Raw genomic sequence first — 22406 nt, 5'->3', positions numbered from 1 at the left:
TTAATAATTATAATAATAAGAAAAATGTCCTGGTCATATTTATAAAAAAAATAAATAAAAAAAAAAATAAAAATAAAAAATGACCTGGTCATATTTAATAATTATAATAATAAGAGAAATGTCCAGGTCATATTTAAAAAATAAATAAATAAATAAATGACCTGGTCATATTTAATAATTATAATAATAAGAAAAAATGTCCAGGTCATATTTATTAAAATAAATAAATAAATAAAAAAAAAGACCTGGTCACATTTAATAATTATAATAATAATAATAATAAATGTCCAGGTCATATTTAAAAAAAAAAAAAAAAAAAAACATTTCATCCCCCCCCCAATAATTTTTATTTACAAAAATACAATAATAATAAAAGGAGATTTGATTTTTCATTTTGACATTATTTTCAGGACACTCAGGCACAATTTACAACCCAATTCTCATTACATAACACATCCTGACGTCTTTAATTTCACTCTTCCCATTGATTTAATCATGATTCTCATTTTAATACATTTTATTATTAAATATTTACTCCTTTTCATTCTTTGTCTATGGTGATTTTAAAACGGACTTTTAAGGATCTTTATTTTCCTTCTCTGTATCATTTCTATGAAAAGCACTTTGAATTACTGTTGTGTATTAAATGTGCTATATAAAGAAACTAGCCTTGCCTTACCGTAACAGTCATTTTTGAGTGAATTACAATAAAAAGATGCTGCTGTCCATTTATTAGTTGTTTTAATTAAAAGCAGCCAAAAATTAAAGGCAGTACAAATGATGTACAACCACCTATAAATATTTAATTTAAATAATATATAATTTTTTTCACATTGTAATGAGAATTGGGGGATCAAATGTGAGTGTCATGAATGTAAAAACTCTTATTATTCCTAAAAACAGGCTTCATTTTCTGTATTTCAAAATATAAGTCCTTTTTAGTTTCTTTTGATTTTGGAGTAAAATAAGACCAAGACATGTTCTTCACATGTTTTATCAAATCACAGTGTGCTATTGTGAATTCTGTAATGGGTGTGTCAATTAAAATTAACAGTAGTTTAACTAGATTAACAATTGTATAGTCCGCCCAATCTAATCCAGATTAACATGAGCACCAGTGTAATTTATTCCAGTGGTTGCACAGTGCACTCTTCAGCGGGTCAAACGCACGGTGAATGAATCTGGAAAGAGTAAATCAACAGCACAGATGTTATGAGAAGATCAAGCGAGAAGGTCACTCCATATGCCTTCATAAAACTGACATTATATTCAAATACCCCACACAATGCACCAGAGGAGGTTCACTTACCACAGAAGAAACCAGACGTGGTCCAGTCACTCTCAAAGGGGACACATTTTTGATCAATAAAAAAAGAGAAGAGTAACATTTCAAAAGAAGCAATAATGAACTCTTAATTAATCCTGTTCTGATGCAGTGAACCCATCGCCAGCATCATGACAGCGAGCTAAACAACAGTATTTTCAGCATCAGGGCTGGTAGCACTAGAAAGGCACTCACACACTATTATCAAAGGTCTCTCGAGTTAAAACAGCAGGTATAAAATCAGGTGATCAGTGAACGCAGAGCTGTGGCACTTCTGGTCATGTTCCCGCCGCCGCAGATGTACTTCATGGCTGTGTTCGGAATAACATACTAGCAGACCACTCTTACTATTTCTGCTGTATAAAGCAAAGTGTACCCGCAACAATGATTCCCACGAAACCTGTCGAGAAAACGTCCAGGTCGTATGTAACAACAAATCAATACAAAAAAATGTGAGATTATATTTTGCATAAAGCAAATAAAGTCTTTCAGGACAGTTTTGTTTTTGTGTTGACCATTGTAATTTGTTGGTATGACTGAATATACACTGCTTTTGGAAAGACGCTATATAAATAAAACGTATTATTAGTACAATTATTATTACCATTTAGATTTTTTGCATTGTGACATTTTCAGGATACTCGAGCACATTTTACCCCCCAATTCTCATTACTAGATGTTTTACTTACCCCGGTGTTTAAATGATGATTCTTAGAGGTGAGCAGCGAAGTCTTTATCTGTATCAGCATCTGTTGCCATGGCAAAATTATCTGTATCAGATTATAACCAGATGTGGGCGGGGCTTAAACCGGACATGCGTCGAAACTAAATGAAAAGCCCTTTTTTTTTCTCCCCAGTTTGGAATGCCCAATTCCCAATGCGCTCTAAGTCCTCGTGGTGGCGTAGTGACTCGCCTCAATCCGGGTGGTGGAGGATGAATCTCAGTTGCCTCCGCGTCTGAGACCGTCAATCCGCGCATCTTATCATGTGGCTTGTTGAGCGCATTGCCACGGAGACATAGCGCATGTGGTGGCTTCACGCAATTCTCCGCGGCATCCATGCACAACTCACCACGCGCCCCACCGAGAGCGAGAACCACATTATAGCGACCACGAGGAGGTTACCCCATGTGACTCTACCCTCCCTAGCAACCGGGCCAATTTGGTTGCTTAGGAGACCTGACTGGAGTCACTCAGCACACCGAAAAGCCCATTTTTCATTTATATTTATAGTTTCCATATAGCAAATATGATCAAATGATTTCTTCTTATATTAAAATTATTATTTATTTATTTTTTGCAGGCAGAACAGTTCACTCTAAAGCGCTTTTAATTTAATCAGAGCCTTTTGCAGTTTAATAAGACTATTAGATATGGTCTTATTAAAAAAATATCGCTCTATCCCTGTGCTCGTTGTTGGATAATCAGTCTAACAAATATTTTTTCTATTATTCAGTAGAGTTCGTTACTCGTTTCGTAGTCATTATTCTAGTCTTTCCTAATAAGGTATTCGGCTTCTAATGACTCTCGTTACCATAACAGTCATTTTTATACTCTATTACAGTAAAAACAATGCTGTTGTACAATATTTTGTATTAATATCAGCGAAAATGAAAGGTAGTACCACGTGTACTATTAAGGTGTATAAAAACGTTATAATTTACATTTTTTGGAGCATGAATATCATAATGACCTTTTTTTTTACATTGGAGTAATGAGAATTTGGGGGTAAAATGCACATTACTGTTATGAAAATGTAAACAAACTTAGCGGTTCTTGATTTTTATATGCAAAATATAATTTTGATTTTGGAGTAAAATTGGACCAAGGCATTTACTTGACAGGTTTCGTGAGAATCATCTCTTGATTATTTAATTTCCAGTGTGACGAATGAACCAAAAGTAATAACACACGGTTTGTAACATCTCTATTTTGATTCGTTGTTTGATCAAACTGCCAAATGTTAAAGCTGAAGTTTGTAACTTCTTCAGTGTTAAAATACTTTCTCATATCTAGATTTAATATGTAGAGACAACTATAATAAAAACTGTAAACAGTGTGTCTCTGTGGCACTTTCAAACATTCGTCTGTTTGTTTTGAGCGACCCGTCCAGTCCGACACAACAACAACGACTCAAACAATCACGTGAGTTGTGGGCGGGACTATCTATTTGTTCAACCAATGGCAGACGGAGGATGAATTCTCTTTGGTGGCGCAGAAATTACACACTTCAGCTTTAAGGCATTAGTATGCCTGAATTAAAAATGCAAAGTAAACATATTTATTTCTAAGGCGATAACTGAAAGCCACTCGTTGAATTAAACATGAGGTCATGTGACAATAATGTACTTGCTACTCTGTTTCACTTACTTACAAAAAAAAACAAAACAGTAGGTAGTATGCAGTATACTGCGCAGTATTAGGTTAGTAAGCTAGTATTCCATTCCGAACACAGTCCGCATATCTCTCTCACTCCCACCATGTGTCGAGTCTGCGTATGCGCACACGCTGCTTGTAGTGGTATTCTTTCAGGTGCTCCTTTAACACGTTGGGGAGCGGCAGAGCGTTGATGCCGTCGTACGTGGTGCAGCTGCTGATGACGGCACGACAGATGTTCTGCAGACTGAACGGATGTGTCCGGTGGATCGGGTTGGACAGCAACGGCTCGAAGAACATGCAGGAGTTTGGATCCTTGTAGTGCTCGAGAAGCCCGGTGACGGTGGGTGCGTGGAACACGCTCGGGTCGTGCACGTCGAAGCTGAAGTTGTGATTCCACTGTTCGATGCGAGCGTGGAGCGAGCGACCGTACCGACGGAAGCTCACGGAGAAGAGGTAGTCTTCCTGAGCAGAGTCGCGCAGTAGGAACGTGCCTTCAGGTTTACCCTCAAGTAGCGTCTCTGCTTGGTACCGATCCATGACGCCCCAGTAACAGATCAGGTTGTTGATTTGGAGCAGGTCGGGCACTAGGCAGTGGATGTAATCAATTTGCGTATGTATGCGATGCTCAGCGTCTTGAGGTGTGGGACTGTCCGCTTGAACTAGAGTCGCACCTGTTAGAGAACGGGATGATGGAGACGCAGCACTGGCGCCCAAGTCCAAATCAGCCGACGTTGTGGCCGCGGTTGATGCTGCAACCTCATCCAAAGTGTCCAAGCAGCTCTGCAGGAGAAGCTGATGCTGCATTGCGTGCTCGTCTCTGGCTAACTCGTTCATCCCGTGACTAAGTTTGGGTCCGAGTTTATACAGAGGGTTGATTTGAGCGGTCACTTCAAAGGTGTGGATCTGGGCATTGGGTGGCGGCTCTACACCCTGCTCGATGCTAATTCTTCGTCTCTCCCGTAAGCGGTCTTCCTCATCTTCGACAGGTGTACCAACAGTGACCGCCGCAGAAGCCGTCGCTCCACTCAAGGAATCCAGGACGGGCGCTTGAGAAATGGGCGCCGTGTGTTGCTTGATGAGGTACCACTTCTGGGCCAGATCAGAACCGTCCGGGAACGGACAGCTGTCTAGCATGAGCTCGCTCAGATGGATCTTCTGCCTCGAGGAGCTTGTGGAAGCTGGCGATGGGGAGTGGGACAAACCCTGACTCTGACTCTTGATGGGGAAACACTGTCCCACTGCATCCTGGATCTTCTGGCGAAGCGTTCGGTTGCTTCCGGAAGACTTGCTGTCCGTGTCAGAGTCGACATCAGTGGCGGTGGAACCGAGCGACAGTTTGGCAGAAACTCTCTCAAATAACAGAGATCCAGGTGACCCAATTACGTGGCGTCTCCGGTGATCCCTTACTGGAGAGGACGAGACGCCCTTGCTGGGTTCGTGCAGACCGTTCAGTAAATCGCCATACTCAAACCCGTCGCTCACGGGCCGCTCGGAGCCCAGGTCATGTGACGGGTGGCTTTTTTTCTTGCTCCTCCCTCCCTTCCTCCTCCCTCCATCTATTCGCTCCTCAGAGCGGCTCTGACGGACTTTAGGACGGGCGCCGCGCTCTCTCTCTTTCCCACGATCCCCCGCGCCCTCAGGCAGAGACATGGTGAGAATCGTTCTGATTGGTTGGCAGTGTCGTGTGTGCGTTCAACAGACAAAAAACCAATGGAGGTCAGCAGACAGAACAGATATTTCTACTTCACTGAAGATTAATTTGATAAATTAACTTTCAGCAGATTTTATGTCCATCCAGACCATGTCATCAATCTACAGAGAAACAGAACACACAGAATCTGAGTCAGACGAGTGAGACATTAGTCTTTACTGGGATCTATTTCCATGTTTTTATACATTATACACCAAGTTAAGTTCAATTGACAGCATTTGTGACAATGTTGATTACCACAAAAATTAATTTCGACTCATTCCTCCTTTTCTTTATAAAAAAAAAAAAAAAAAAAAAAACAAACAAACACAAATGTGTGTTCCAGTGAGACACTTACAATGGAAGTCAATGGGGTCAATAATAATAATCTGTAAACATTAAAATACTCACTGTTTCAAAAGTATAGACACAAGACATAAACAATATGTGTGTTAACATGATTTTACTGTCATAAAATCACTTACTAACCACATCTGTGGAAAGATATAGACAATTGTACAACTTCGTAAACCCTAAAACGACAATTTAAACAGTTTACAGCTGAAATAATACAGCAGTTTTAACAGAATAATTCATGTCAGTGCTTTTATAAAATTATAAGCTTCACATTGTTGCTTTTAAACCCTCTAAACATTGACCCCATTGACTTCCATTGTAAGTGTCTCACTGGAACACAGATCTGTGCTTTTATTAATGAAAATGAGGGACGAGACTAAATACATTTTGTTATAATCAACATTACGTCACAAATGCTGCCGGTTGAGATGAACTTGTTGTATAATGTATAAAAACATGGAAATAGCATGGTACTTTGTGTTAATGTTTTGTTAGTGAGTTTAAGACACGCACCAGTTTGTTGATAAAAGCGTCCAGCGCGCGCTGCTTCTGATCACCGCATCACTTCTAAAACATAAATAAGACATTAATACATTAACCGTGATGAATAAAATCACTTTCATAACTCAACTTTATTAAATAAAGTCACTTAAACTCGAGCTAGCTCACACAAACCCGGCCTACCGTAGCGGTGACATCATTTCCTGTAAACTCAAACACACTTCCGGCTTACAGAATTTCATGTGATCAAACGAGGATTCTTTTTTAGAAATATAAAGTTTAAATGTGGATAAATTATTTGTATTTTACCTGCCATCACATCATACGCAGCTCCAAAATACTCTGATTTTATTTAAAGTGTTTTCTTGTGTGTTCTGTGGCTTCACCATCTTATTCACTTGATCACGCTTATCAAATCATTATTTTATTTGATATGTTTTTATTAGCGTCGTGACTGTAAGAATAATAACAACAACAATAACAATAATAACAATAATAACAATAATAATAATAACAATAATAATAATAATAATAACAATAATAACAATAATAATAATAATAATAATAACAATAATAATAATAACAATAATACTAATAACAATAATACTAATAACAATAACAATAATAATAATAATAATAACAATAATAATAATAACAATACTTATAATAATAATAATAACAACAACAACAATAATAATAATAACAATAATAATAACAATAACAATAATAACAATAATAATAACAATAATAACAATAATAATAATAATAATAACAATAATAACAATAATCGTTTTTGTTAAGAATTAATAAGAAATTATTACAGAAACATTACAGTTGTATAATAATAATAATAATAATAATAATAATAATAATAATAATAATATTAATAATAATCGTATTTGTTAAGTATTAATAAGAAATTATTACAGAAACATTACAGTTGTATAATAATAATAATAATAATAATAATAATAATAATAATAACAATAATCGTTTTTGTTAAGAATTAATAAGAAATTATTACAGAAACATTACAGTTGTATAATAATAATAATAATAATAATAATAGTAATAATAATAACAATAATAACAATAATAATAATAATAACAATAATAATAACAGTAATCGTTTTTGTTAAGAATTAATAAGAAATTATTACAGAAACATTACAGTTGTATAATAATAATAATAATAATAATAATAATAATAATAAAAGAGTCATTATTATGATCACTGTTATTGTTATCATACAAGTATATTTCTCTAAACATTTTTTAACACATGGCATTTCAATGTTTTCTGGTTAAATCATCAAGTCATTCATATGGACTTGGTTTGTCAGGTACTCATTTTAATCTCTTTAAATGAGACCAGGACCACTCAGCAGGGACCCTTAGTATTCCACACTGCCCACACAAGGACAATAACTGGTCCCACAGACATAAGGTTTGATTCTGGGCATTAATAAAATACTGTATACTCATCCAGACAGTCAGGACAGTTTGCACATCATGTGCACTTTGGCTTACAGTGAATTCTGGGGGTTTGACTGATATTTATGCCATGACCTCTGTAATGAGAAATTAAATAATGGAAAGTAAAGGCTTCTAAGGTGGTCTCCCATAAAAGTTAATATTATTATTATATTATTTTCTTATCACTGATTTTATTGTGTGTACTGATGTTTGGCAGTACTGTATGTAAAGCAATCATGCGAAAGAAGTACTTTAAATTTGTAATTGTATGGAGGACTTTTATCAGCGTTATTTGACTTTTATTTTGACACATGGGCGCAAACACGCATGTCCGGAAGTGGAGCTTCCGCGTGATCAGAATAAACAAATATCAGTGCGTTCAGTGTTTTACTGTTTAATGAGTTTAATAACTAAGAAGATTTTTACAGTTTGACTCATTAAAGTTTAATTTATTTTGTGTGTCTGCGGGCCTCGGGAGCGCGCACAGGCTTGCGCAGCGCGGGCTCGACTAGATATAGATCAATGTTGATGTGAGATTTTACAGTCTGTTAGTGGATTTAGTCGATCAACAGGTCAGTCATACACTTTGTTAACTTATTAATCTTCGATATATAGGCTGTGTATTCAACGTTTTAATTAATATTCTCCTTCTGGAAAGAAAAACTGCACAAGGTGGTTTGCTGGTCTGATTCTCTTGAGTTTGTTGGGTTTATTATTGATCATGTGTGATGATGATGATGATGATGATGATGTTCATGTTCATGTTCATCTCAGGATGGTGTGTGAGCTGCTGCTGTCGTCAGTCTGGTTTCTCTTTGTGATCTTCTGGTTGGAGACCATCAGTGTTTGGCTCTTCTTGTGTTTGTACTATCAGGACCGAGTTTATTATCACTGGGGCTCCAGGTGAGTCAAACACACACATTCACACACGTCCTGAGGGTTTAATCACGCTTTTAGACTTCTGATAAACCCACACTGATTGATCACTGATCTGAATATTGCTGGAGACACGCCCCCCCCTCAATGTTCAAACACTTTCAGGATCATATAAATACTCACATTTTAAAAAGTGCAGATATTTTGAACTTTAAAGAACATTTGTGATATTCTTAACCCTTTAAGCTCGGATGGACCGCGACAAAACAAAAGAAATATAAAAATAACCGCACTCTTGACCAACACAAAATAGGTATCGTTTGAAAGCTTAGAAGCTCTACTTTCCAATGCATGTAGACATTATGACCAAAACTGAACAAGTGCTTTGAAATTTGCAGATAAATCAGAAGTGTTCCGTTTTGATCATTTATAAAATAAATTGCACTGTACATATTACTGCAATCAGTAAAAACATCAAACTGATCAAATATCCATGTGTCATATGTTGTTGGAAAGCTCTCAAAGAGTAAAATACAACCAGCCTATCTGTTTTACAGACAAAAATATAGCGAGTAACAGCTAAGTATATGTCTTTAACAATTATGAAGGTGTTGCTTATATGCCGCATTTTCACTTATAACTTCATGAAAAATAAACAGAACATAAAATATCACATACCATTACTTAGAGGAGGTGATTATCTTTCAAACGAGTCCACACACAAGATAATCAGATGCATAGATCATTAGATAATCCACATGAAGCACAATGTTACATATGACCACCAGGAGATGGCGCCAAATACATGACACAGACTCAATGATGACTCAAATGACACAGAATGAAACTCATTCTGTGAAATCTCATTACTAAAATCATGTCTGCATGCTATACAAACCTTTAGTCATTGTTGTGTTTGCATGTGTAATTAGTTCTTATGTACAATTATTATGTTTTATTTGTTTGGAGATGTTTTTGGACACTATGATTAATTATATTTGTAATGTTATAACTTTTGATTGCTTTGTCGTATCAACACAAATATTTTCTCAGTTACAGTTGACATGACTGGGAAATAAACAAAAGCAGTTTTTTAGAGCTGCCTTATTTACACCCAGAGATATATAATGTCAAATCAGAAAAATAAGAAAAAGTACATTTATGGCTCAATTGTTATTTATTTATTTTTTCCAGCAGTTTCTTAGACTGACAGCGTCAGAATATTTCATAATCTATATCATTAAAAGATTTTAAGTTTTCTTTATAATGATACCAAACATTTAACCCTTGTTTTTGTTTTTTCCTAGTTATAAGCCTTCAATTTTGGGTATTCCACTGAAACAGGAAGTCTTTAAAAACACCTTCAGAGATTAAAGGGTTAAAGAATTTGTCATGTTTGTTGTTGTTTCTTCAGGGAGTTTGCAGATGATCCAGGCCAGTTCCTGTATGTGCTGAGCAGGTGATGTTTATTAACTTCTGGGAAGATTAAAGATCTGAATTTCCTGCTTTAATCTCAGATGTAGAGGAATTACATATGTGGAAAAACTCAAGAAAACTGATATCTTGTCCATAAATCTGTTCTTTAACTTCCTTTCCAGATGTATTTTTCGTTTAATCTGCAAAATAATTTCTTTGTACACAATTTGCCTTCTTACCAAAGCCACTTCTAATACAGTACACGAGTCACATTACATTACAAATAGCAGGACATTCACTTGAGAACACGCAACACTTGCTAAGACTTTTAATGCATATACTGTTAACTGTACATGAACAAACCTCCCTGAATCTACAAATGAGACGTGAAATGCAGTGCTGTTGATTATTAAACCGTTCTAGATCAGATGAGTGTTTGGGTTGAGATGTTATCTTCTTCTGGTGCAGAATTGATCTCTCTGCACATATGCAAACATGAGGAAGTGATGTCATCACGTTGGGAGAGTCGTGCCAAGACCAAAGGAAGAGAAGACGTGGCTTGATCAGAAGGGTCATCAGTGATGTCATCTCTCATGAAGCGAGTGAGAGCCAATCAGAGTTTGTGATGATGTGTGGGTTAAAGAGTTTCTAGAAACTGCCTGTAGAGATTCTAGTTCACTCTCACATATTTACAGTTAAAGAAACATCTTTGACAAACGTTGTTTCAAAAAGTGTGTCCATGTTATAGACGTGTATAAACTGTAACGGAGACACACACTGTTCATGCTGAAATCAGTTTTATTACAGACATTTTTCATTTATTTAGAGGGCAACACAATAAAATACTTCAGATCATATGATTATAGATTTATTGTACAGTGATCTTTAGAACATGTATGACAGCACAGGACTATTGCTGATTGAGTTTAACAGTTTCTTCTTTAAAAAAAAAAAGTTTGAATTTCTGCTGAAATAAAAATAATTTCCAGCATGTGATTCTGTGGAAATAAAAAACAGTCACATTCACTCAATCATTTGAGTCTCATATTATTTTCTCATTAAGTTCACTTTGTGATCTATAAAAATAAGAATAGAGAGCTACAAAATATCAAGTCACATTTGTATTTGTATAGCACTTTACACAACACACAGTTTCAATATGATGTAGACCATTCAATGTTTAAATGTGACGACTCCAATAAAAATGTCTGTGGAAAATCTGAGAAGGTGTTAAAAATCAGAAGTGTAATAACATTTATCAAAGACATTTAAATCAATTTATCTGACATTATATTTTCAGAATTTAAAGCTGGGGTTCTTTCACATCCAAACGACTGTAAAATATAATAATACAAAATGAGTTCACAATCATTGTTCAGAATAATATTGTGTGTTATAAACTCTTTCCCCATACTGTATAATAAAGGGTTTATTATCATAGTTAGTCATTGATTGGAGGCTGTTGGGCGACACGAGCAAAACCTGCTGGAGAGAAACAAATGTGAACATCAAAGTAAATACTAAGAGTATAAATGTATAAAGTTGCAAATTGGTGTTTGTGTGTCTTTCAGGAACTTTTCCATTAACACCAGAGATTATTTTATGCGTAGATGCCAACAGTTTAGTAGAGATGGAGCACTTGTATTAAGCCTTGTTTTTCATTTTTGTTTTTTCGATCATTTTAGGGTTAGGTTAGGTCTTAATGCCAACAGCATACATTTTGCCAAAGGTGTGTATTTTTTGGGGAATTTTTACATTTCAAAAAACATTTAGATAAAAAAAAATGTAGACAGAAAAACAATTGAGAGAGAAAAAATTTAATATATATATTATTTATTTTTTTTAATTATTATTATTTGGTGCAGAGCTTTTGGAATGATGCATAACATTTTTTATATTTTCTCAGATAAATATGGTTTTGAACAGTAGAATCCCTATTACTTTTTATGTTATTGATTTTCTTTACTTTTTAAGTTATTTAATTTCTTTGTTTATGTACAAGTTGGTATACTGTACAGAGCCCGTTTGAAGCTTGAGCCCACAAGCTTAGCCTAAAATAGCATAACGCGGCGGTTCACTGGAGAGGAGACAAGAGGCTGTTCTTTTTGAATGGAAGTCTATGGAGGAGATGCTTCATTACGCTGAATAAACTGCTTTTGTGAGGAAACAGACCATCACTTAATGTATTAACAGGCTGTCCATTAATCTTCTAAATATTTTACACTAAATCCTTTTGGAGTGAACAATATGTGGAGTTTCCTACAATGAAATTGCTGTTTTATAAGAGAAGACGCGGACCATTTGTACGACAGGTAGGTGTCGGTTTACGGCTCATTCCATTAATTTGTATGGTGTCCGCAAACAGTGGCGTACTGTCGTAACACGCTAGTTGACCGTTACGCTCTCTTTGTTGAATGTTGGTAGAATCTGATTCGAAAAAAAAAAAGCACACATACATTTACATCATACTGAGAAAAAAACCGGAAAAATAACCAGTGATAAACATTACATTCTATAATGAAAATCACGTTTGAATTTTAAAATAGCCGGTGTTTAATTTGACTCAGGCAGTGAGTGAGGCAGCTGCGTGCGGGGCGGAAGTCAAATACACGCTACGGTTGTTAAACTCGTCCAAATTCTTTATTATTAAACAATTGTGCGCTATTATTCATCATTCGTGTGGACGAATCGCATTTATTTCGCCCTTCATGGCTCCCACTATTCAAACACAAGCGCAGCGGGAAGACGGACACCGGTGAGAAAAACAACATATTCAAACCCGTTACAAAATACAGTAATTTGATATAAACATATGAATTGCATTAATAATACACTGATTTAAACCCACTAAACAGTTTCATAACTCTCTGATATAAACACATTCAACACACAGATCTTTAACATCGGTGTTTACAAACATCTGATCAGAGCCAGCAGAAATTATTCATCTTTATTTGATTATTTATCTGATCATGTCTCATTGTGATCAATAATCTTGTGATTTCGTGTTTTCTGCAGGAGTTCAGCGCACAGAAGCGTCTCAGAGAGGTGATGATGATGATAATGATGATGACGTCACTGAGCTCCAGCTCCGTTATTATACTGATTAATTCATTTAACAGTCGTGTTTATCTAAAGTTACTCTCTAATGATCAAAGTTACTCTCTAATGATTAAAGTTACTCTCTAATGATTAATTACTTTCTAATGAATAAAGTTACTCTAATGATTAATTACTCTCTAATGATTAATTACTCTGATTAATTACTCTAATGAACAAAGTTACACTAATGATTAATTACTCTCTAATGATTAAAGTTACTCTAATGATTAATTACTCTCTAATGATTAAAGTTACTCTCTAATGATTAATTACTCTAATGAACAAAGTTACACTAATGATTAATTACTCTTTATGATTACTCTAATGATTAATTACTCTAATGATTAAAGTTACACTAACGATTAATTACTCTCTAATGATTAAAGTTACACTAACGATTAATTACTCTCTAATGATTAAAGTTACTCTGATTAATTACTCTCTAATGATTAATTACTCTAATGATTAAAGTTACTCTGATTAATTACTCTCTAATGATTAATTACTCTCTAATGATTAAAGTTACTCTGATTAATTACTCTCTAATGATTAAAGTTACTCTAATGATTAATTACTCTAATGATTAATTACTCTCTAATGATTAAAGTTACTCTGATTAATTACTCTCTAATGAATAAAGTTACTCTAATGATTAATTACTCTCTAATGATTAAAGTTACTCTAATGATTAATTACTCTCTAATGAATAAAGTTACTCTAATGATTAATTACTCTCTAATGATTAAAGTTACTCTAATGATTAATTACTCTCTAATGATTAAAGTTACTCTGATTAATTACTCTCTAATGATTAAAGTTGCTCTAATGATTAATTACTCTCTAATGATTAAAGTTACTCTAATGATTAATTACTCTCTAATGATTAAAGTTACTCTAATGATTAATTACTCTCTAATGAATAAAGTTACTCTAATGATTAATTACTCTCTAATGATTAAAGTTACTCTAATGATTAATTACTCTCTAATGATTAAAGTTACTCTGATTAATTACTCTCTAATGATTAAAGTTGCTCTAATGATTAATTACTCTCTAATGATTAAAGTTACTCTAATGATTAATTACTCTCTAATGATTAAAGTTTCTCTAATGATTAATTACTCTCTAATGATTAAAGTTACTCTAATGATTAATTACTCTCTAATGATTAAAGTTACTCTAATGATTAATTACTCTCTAATGATTAAAGTTACTCTGATTAATTACTCTCTAATGATTAAAGTTACTCTAATGATTAATTACTCTCTAATGATTAAAGTTACTCTAATGATTAATTACTCTCTAATGAATAAAGTTACTCTAATGATTAATTACTCTCTAATGATTAAAGTTACTCTAATGATTAATTACTCTCTAATGATTAAAGTTACTCTAATGATTAATTACTCTCTAATGATTAAAGTTACTCTAATGATTAATTACTCTCTAATGATTAAAGTTACTCTAATGATTAATTACTCTCTAATGATTAAAGTTACTCTGATTAATTACTCTCTAATGATTAAAGTTACTCTAATGATTAATTACTCTCTAATGATTAAAGTTACTCTAATGATTAATTACTCTCTAATGAATAAAGTTACTCTAATGATTAATTACTCTCTAATGATTAAAGTTACTCTGATTAATTACTCTCTAATGATTAAAGTTACTCTAATGATTAATTACTCTCTAATGATTAAAGTTACTCTAATGATTAATTACTCTCTAATGAATAAAGTTACTCTAATGATTAATTACTCTCTAATGATTAAAGTTACTCTGATTAATTACTCTCTAATGATTAAAGTTACTCTAATGATTAATTACTCTCTAATGATTAAAGTTACTCTAATGATTAATTACTCTCTAATGATTAAAGTTACTCTGATTAATTACTCTCTAATGATTAAAGTTACTCTGATTAATTACTCTCTAATGATTAAAGTTACTCTAATGATTAATTACTCTCTAATGATTAAAGTTTCTCTAATGATTAATTACTCTAATGATTAAAGTTACTCTAATGATTAATTACTCTCTAATGATTAAAGTTACTCTAATGATTAATTACTCTCTAATGATTATGTTGGTGTGATGTAGATCTGGTGTGGTGTGCAGAGTGAAATATGCCAACAGTCTTCCTGATATCCCGTTTGATCCGAAGTTCATCACATATCCGTTTGACCAGCACAGGTATCTGATCACACAAAAATTATCATTCTCTCATCATTTTAATGGATATATGAGGTGTTTTTGTCCATACAGTGCAAGTCAATGGGGTCCAACGCTTTCAGGCTCCGAAAAACACATAAATGCAACATAAAAGTAATCAATACTACACAAGTGGTTTAATCCATGTCTTTTGAAGAGATACGATTTGTTTTGGGTGAGAAACTAATACAAATTTAAGTCGTTATTCACTATAAATTAGGGCTGAAATGATTAGTCGACATTATTGACAACATTGTTAATAAAAAATTGTCTACAAAAATGTTCTCAAAAGTTTCAATATGCAGCTTTATTAATAAGAGAGAGTTTAAGTTAAAGATGGATTGAAGTGAACAGAAAGGTGAGAGAGGGTAGTCTTCACCCCATTATACACCGCAAGTAAATGTATCTTGTTTTAAGGATTTTTAGACCATTTTAAATGGAAAACAAGGCAAAAACACTTGATAAGAGGATTTTTTGCAATGAATTTCTTTACTGAATTAAACTTAATAAAAAGTATTTTTTCCTTTAATTCAGTGAATGTCATTTAGTGGTATTTTTAAAAGATGATTTTGTCCTCTTTATTGTTAGTAAGCACGTTTAATACAACATTTTAAGTCAGGCACAAGCTGAATAATCGGTTAAGAGCTAACGATTAATCGTTGCAATAATCGCCGAATACTCGAATAATCATTAGATTAATTGATTATCAAAATAATCGTTAGATGCAGCCCTACAGTAAATCTTGACGCAGTTCAAGCTTCTTTGACACTGCGCACGGTTGCCAGGTACTGAATCCAGCTATAGTTATAAATCAATAAGACGTTGCATTTAAAACATGCTAGCAACATGCTAGCAATGTCTAGCTAAATGTTAAATATGCTTACAATGCCTATCAACATGCTAGCAACACATAACTTCATGCTAAACATGTTAGCATTGCCTAGCTACATGTTAAAACATGCTAGGAACATGCTAGCAATGCCTAGCTAAATGTTAAAACAAGCTAAATATCCGTAGCAACATGCTAGCAACACTTAGCTTCATGTTAAACATGTTACCAACATGCTAGCAATGCTTAGCTACATGATAAAACGTGTTAGCATTGCCTAGCTACATGTTAAAGCATGCTAACAAAATGTTATAAATGCCTAGCTAGATGCTAACAACATGTTAAATATGACTAGAAACATGCTAGCAACATCTAGCTTCATGCCAGACATGCTAGCAACATGTTAAGAATGCCTAGCTACATGTTAAAACATACTAGCAACACTTAGCTTCATGTTAAACATGTTACTAACATGCTAGCAATGCTTAGCTACATGTTAGCATTGCTTAACTACATGCTAAAGCATGCTAACAACATGTTAGAAATGCCTAGCTAGATGCTAACAAAATGTTAAATATGCCTATAAATATGCTAGCAACACCTAGCTTCATGCCAGACATGCTAGCAACATGCTAAGAATGCCTAGCTATATGCTAAAACATGCTAGCAACATGATAGCATTGCCTAGCTACATGCTAGCAATGCCTAGCAACCACTAAGCAACGCACTTGCGATCACCAAGGACACTTTAGCAACCACCTTGCAACACCCAAGCAACCACTCAGGATACCTTAGCAACTGCCTTTCTGTCTGTCTGTCTTTCTGTCTATCTGTCTGTCTGTCTATTTTTCCATCACTCTATTTTCAGTCTATCTGTCTGTCTTTTCTGTCTATCTGTCTTACACTCTTTATTTTCAGTCTGTCTGTCTGTCTATCTATCTAATCTATCTATCTTAAACTTTCAGACCAGACTTTTTCAAGACAACCTAAAGTTTGTACACAAACTTTTTAATCTAGTTTTCTAGTGATTATCAACACTATTAACCTTTAGATGGCCGCAATACATTTTAAATCCCCAAAAACTCAACCTGTGACTCGTTTTGTCATTTTAAGTCATGTCTGCATTTTTATAATAGCCCGACAGGGTGAGAAAGCCGTGAACCTGCCAACACCATGCCTGGTGTGTATACAGCGCTCCGCACATGCACGAGGAAGAGTGTGAACGAGATTCTATCATGAGAATTTTGGTCTGTTTCTCACCCAAAACTGTTCATATCGCTTCAGAAGACATGGATTAAACCACTGGAGTTGTATGGATTACTTTTATGATGCCTTTATGTACCTTTTGGAGCTTAAAAATGTGTTAAAAGACCCCACTGACTTGCATTGTATCAACACAACAACCCCATGTCTCAATCAAAATATCTGTTTGTGTTCCGCAGAAGAAAGAACGTCATACTAGTTTGAGACAACACAAAGGTGAACAAATGATGAGAAAATAATCATTTTAAAGATCTTGTGGAATATGACTGTGTCTGTTGTGTGTGTGTTGCAGGTTTGTGCAGTATAAAGCCACATCACTAGAGAAACAACACAAACACGAGCTGCTCACTGAACCTGATCTCGGCGTCACAATCGACCTTATTAACCCTGATACATACCGCATCGACCCGAACAGTGAGTCACACACAAACACACACAGACAAACCTCTCATCAACATTGAGACGTACCACTTCAGGCACCTCCGAAACACTTGTTTGTTTCAGTTCTGTTGGATCCTGCTGATGAGAAACTTCTGGAAGAGGAGATTCAGGCTGCATCCAGCTCAAAGAGGTACAAGAGATGAACTTCAGAGTTTCATGGGTTTGAGACATCATTATTTGACCTTTGACCCCCAGCTCTTACACAAATGTGTGTGTGTGTGTGTTCAGGTCACAGCAGCATGCGAAGGTGGTGCCGTGGATGAGAAAGACGGAGTACATCTCCACAGAGTTCAACAGATATGGCGTCTCCAACGAGAAGGTGGAAGTGAAGTGAGTGAGACGGCACTAATCTGTCTTACTGGCCGACATCAAATATCTGTCTCACATCTTAATATGAAGAATGGCTTGAGCTTATTGTCACATGACCTGTTGTGTGTGTGTGTGTGTGTGTGTGTGTGGGATCGGTGTGTCAGTGAAGCAGCAGTTCACAGAAGAGGAGATCTATAAGGACAGAGACAGTCAGATCGCTGCTATTGAGAAGACGTTTGAGGACGCACAGAAATCTGTCAGTACACACACATAGTTATTATACACATTTTAAAATGTTACGTTTCTGTGTTTGTAAATTAACTTTTCTCTTTTGAAATGTTTCAGATTTCTCAGCATTACAGTAAACCCAGAGTCACACCAGTGGAGGTTCTGCCTGTGTTCCCTGACTTCAAGGTTCACACACACACACACACACACACACACATTCACATACATACACACACATTCACATACATACACACACATTCACATACATGCACACATACACACACACGCACACATACACACACATTCACATACATATACACACATTCACATACATACACACGCACACATATACACACACATTCACATACATACACACGCACACATATACACACACATTCACATACATACACATACATACACATTCACATACATACACACATTCACATACATACACATACATACACACATTCACATACATGCACACATACACACACTCACATACGTCCATACGCACACATTCACACATGCACACATTCACACACGCACACATTCACACATACATACACACACATTCACACATGCACACATTCACATACATAAACACACACACATTCACACATGCACACATACACACACATTCACATACATATACATACATACACACACACACACACACATTCACATACATACACACACATTCACATACATTCACACGCACACATTCACATACATACACGCACACATACATATACATACATACACACACACACACATTCACACACATACATATACATGCACACATACATAAACATACACACGCACACATACATACACACACATTCACATACATATACATACACACGCACACATAGACACATTCACATACACTCACTCACTCACTCGCTCACACACACTCACACACACACGTACATATACATACACACACACACACACACACACACATACACATTCACATATGTATACATACACGCACACATTCACATTCATACACGCACACACACTCACTCACTCACACACACACGTACTTATACATACATACACACACATTCACATGCATATACATACATACACACACACACACATTCACATACATACACACACGCACACATACACACTTTCACATACATACACGCACACACACACACACACACTCACTCACTCACACACACACACACACACACACACACACTATAAAACAATTAGAGAAATCTCTGGCTCAGTATATGGACTCTTCACAGACTGTGATGATGCGTTTATGCTTTATTTAGCTGCATAAATCTAGCAAACTTTTGATATTTTCAGTTATTTGTTTAAATTTACTACATTATACTTTAATACATAAATACATTTAGAATACAGCTGCTGACGGAGTGACAGTTAACTTAATGTGGTCGCCCAATAACTGTTATTGAAATTTGCGCTGCAATAGTTTACCTCTGAAATCCAAACCTGGAAATGAGAAAAGTGTCCATTAGTTGAAATGCTCAAATCTCCGTCTGTCTGTCAGATGTGGATTAATCCGTGTGCTCAAGTCATCTTTGATTCTGATCCGGCACCTAAAGATGTTTCTGCACCAGCGGGAGTGGATATGATGTCACAGGCCATGATCAGGTGTGTGTGTGTATTTACAGTATGATTGTTCAGTGTGATTGTAGCTCAACTTCGTCCAACATGCATGTATACACCAACTTAATCAGACCATAACTGTTCTCTGCGTTCTGCACATGATGATGAATGGTCTTCTTTAAATATTCATAATAGGATTACATACACAAATGTATAGGATATATATGGGGAAATCAAACATCTGCCGCTCGTTAATTATTGCTTTGTTCTTTACGTGTTTTACTGCATCTATAGCCAACATTTGGGAAATGATGATTTTGACAAACTTTGCAAGTTAAATGATAATGATAAATGATTTTATATTGCTGCGCTGCACAAGAGAGTGGGCGTGTCTCTGTCTGCAGCGGTTTATGAATATACACACAAACTGTTTGATATGCAATGAGTACTTTCTAGATAAAATGTACGATTTTTTTTTTCTGCCATATCGCCCAACCCTACCTAGAAGTAGGAAAAATTATCCATGCATTAAATAATTTTTTTTCATGTCTGTTATTAACGTCTGTTTTATTCATGTGTGTGTTTAGGGGTATGATGGATGAAGAGGGGAATCAGTTTGTGGCGTACTTCCTGCCGAACGAGGACACGATGCGCAAACGCAAGAGAGACGTCGAAGAGGACTTGGAGTACATGCCTGATGAAGTGTAAGGCACACATTCAATCACAATGTGTATTTTCTTTTCTTTTCAATAATTTCCTCAAATAAACAGATGTCCTTCTGTGAACACTTGTGCATATATGATTTAAAAGAATCACTGAATCTGATTTCTGAACTGATTCACTGAAACGAACAAAGAATTGATCACTCGCAGCTGAAAATGTAATCAGATCTGATAATTACACCCACTCAGATATCTGTAATGTGTGTGTGTGTGTGTGTGTGTGTGTGCAGGTACGATTATAAAATCGCTCGTGAGTATAACTGGAACGTGAAGAACAAGGCCAGTAAAGGATACGAGGAGAATTATTTCTTCATCTTCAGAGACAGCGATGGAGTTTATTATAATGAGCTGGAGACCAGGTAACTGTCAATCACACAGACGGGCTCCGCCCCCACACTGAACAAACTCACACTTGTGCTGTGAAGAGTTTAATGAGCTGTGTGTGTGTGTGTGTTAGGGTGCGTCTGAGCAAGCGGCGGGCGAAGGTTGGCGCTCAGTCATCTATGAATGCTGTGTTGGTGTGTAAACACAGAGACATGAACGAGAAAGAGCTGGAAGCTCAGGTCAGTGCACACTACAACATTCATTTTTATTTTTGAGTTTTAATTTTTCAAATATAGTTTAGTTTCAGTTAGTATTAAAGGGCTAGTTCACCTAAAAATGAAAATTCTGTCATCATTTACTAACCCTCATGTTGTTACACTAACCCTGTGGACACCAAAGGAGATGTTAGGCATAATGTTCACGCTGCTCTTTTCCATACAATGAAAACATACAGTGACTTCGACACAAACAAAGCTCCATTAAAGTATCTTAAAGGTGCTGGAAGCAGTTTTAGCCATTTTAGAATTTCCACAAGCTGAGCCGATGGATTAGCCACACCCACTCATTCCAAAACCCCGCCCTCCAAAGATACGAAATGAGCATTATTGAGACCGATATTGTGCAGAAACGGTTGTCAAAAACAACAGCAGTAAAACAGCGCCCTCATCTGACAACTGTTATGAACAACATGGCATAAAAATGGCATTAAGCCTCAATAATTCTCTGAAACTACAATACTGTGAGAACGCACAAAATGATTGACAGGCAGAAAGCGTCAGAGACCGCAGACACATTTTTGTTTGTTGTTTACAGAGTCTAGTGATGTCACAGAGACCGGTGAGATATCTCACAGACACTTATTTCATTAATAACTTTCAGGGAGTAGGAACAAATTTGGAATACCTTTCCATGAAAAAAATCACTTACAGCAGCTTTAAAAGTAAATTAGTCCATATATGCAATATTCAAGTGTTCTGAAGTCTCATGATAGCTTTGTGTGAGGAACAGACCCAAATTTAAGTCACTGTCGGTGACTTTGGAGCTTGACAGCATCAGTCCCCATTTAGATTAACTGTTCGGAAAAGAACAGCATGAACATTCTGTTAAATGTTTTAGTTCTTGTTCTTTTTCAAACGTACATTTTTTTAATATAAGAAATAGAGGAATAGTTTATCTGTGGTAGTTTAACACTGTATTTGTATCATACTATATACTAATTTCGTCAGCGAAATTACTGTCAAATGCTTGTTGGCAAAAGTTTTTTTTTATTTTGTCAACAATAATGAAGACGAGGCAAAGACGCATCATGATGAAAATTGAACGGTTTTAATTAAAACATACTGTTGACGAAAATACAATGAGAAAAAAA

At 35.3% G+C, this 22406-nt stretch overlaps 2 protein-coding genes and 1 long non-coding RNA gene across 7 annotated transcripts in view; 2 read left to right on the top strand and 1 right to left on the bottom strand.

The window, feature by feature from the left end:
* Positions 1-317: 317 nt before the first annotated feature.
* Positions 318-6452, bottom strand: LOC127421829 (suppressor of cytokine signaling 5-like). 4 transcript variants are annotated; one of them, XR_007894101.1, is made up of 4 exons: positions 6434-6452; positions 6263-6316; positions 1310-5514; positions 318-1181 (listed from the first exon to the last, which is right to left on the bottom strand). XR_007894101.1 is itself a non-coding variant. In XM_051664992.1 (3 exons), exon 3 carries the CDS (start codon positions 5350-5352, stop codon positions 3793-3795), a length of 1560 nt encoding a protein of 519 aa, XP_051520952.1. In that variant the 5' UTR covers positions 5353-5514; positions 6263-6316; positions 6434-6452; the 3' UTR covers positions 318-3792. The 4 variants fall into 4 exon arrangements, 1 of the variants encoding a protein (XP_051520952.1); XR_007894103.1 differs by lacking the exon at positions 6434-6452 and adding an exon at positions 6419-6428 and having other exon boundaries at positions 1310-5540; XR_007894102.1 differs by lacking the exon at positions 6434-6452 and having other exon boundaries at positions 6263-6428.
* Positions 6453-8050: 1598 nt separating this feature from the next.
* Positions 8051-10871, top strand: LOC127421850 (uncharacterized). The gene is made up of 4 exons (XR_007894105.1): positions 8051-8298; positions 8501-8629; positions 10017-10061; positions 10487-10871. It is a non-coding gene; the product is annotated as an uncharacterized LOC127421850 (long non-coding RNA).
* A 1731-nt stretch (positions 10872-12602) lies between these two features.
* LOC127421827 (RNA polymerase II-associated factor 1 homolog) overlaps positions 12603-22406 on the top strand; it is an 11806-nt gene continuing 2002 nt past the window's right edge. For both annotated transcript variants that reach the window (XM_051664991.1, XM_051664990.1), the window contains exons 1-12: positions 12603-12773; positions 13037-13066; positions 15224-15316; positions 17719-17840; positions 17931-17997; positions 18096-18198; positions 18328-18432; positions 18522-18590; positions 19933-20036; positions 20579-20695; positions 20944-21072; positions 21171-21276. In XM_051664991.1, the coding sequence (XP_051520951.1) occupies positions 12727-12773; positions 13037-13066; positions 15224-15316; positions 17719-17840; positions 17931-17997; positions 18096-18198; positions 18328-18432; positions 18522-18590; positions 19933-20036; positions 20579-20695; positions 20944-21072; positions 21171-21276 (1092 nt within the window). In that variant the 5' untranslated portion in view covers positions 12603-12726. The remainder of the gene's footprint in view (positions 12774-13036; positions 13067-15223; positions 15317-17718; positions 17841-17930; positions 17998-18095; positions 18199-18327; positions 18433-18521; positions 18591-19932; positions 20037-20578; positions 20696-20943; positions 21073-21170; positions 21277-22406) is intronic.

The sequence above is a fragment of the Myxocyprinus asiaticus genome, chromosome 31 (assembly GCF_019703515.2).
Source record: "Myxocyprinus asiaticus isolate MX2 ecotype Aquarium Trade chromosome 31, UBuf_Myxa_2, whole genome shotgun sequence".
NCBI classification, from domain to species: Eukaryota; Metazoa; Chordata; class Actinopteri; order Cypriniformes; family Catostomidae; genus Myxocyprinus; species Myxocyprinus asiaticus.
The sequence above is the reverse complement of the archived record's forward strand: the minus strand, read 5'-3'. Positions and strand labels throughout refer to the sequence as shown.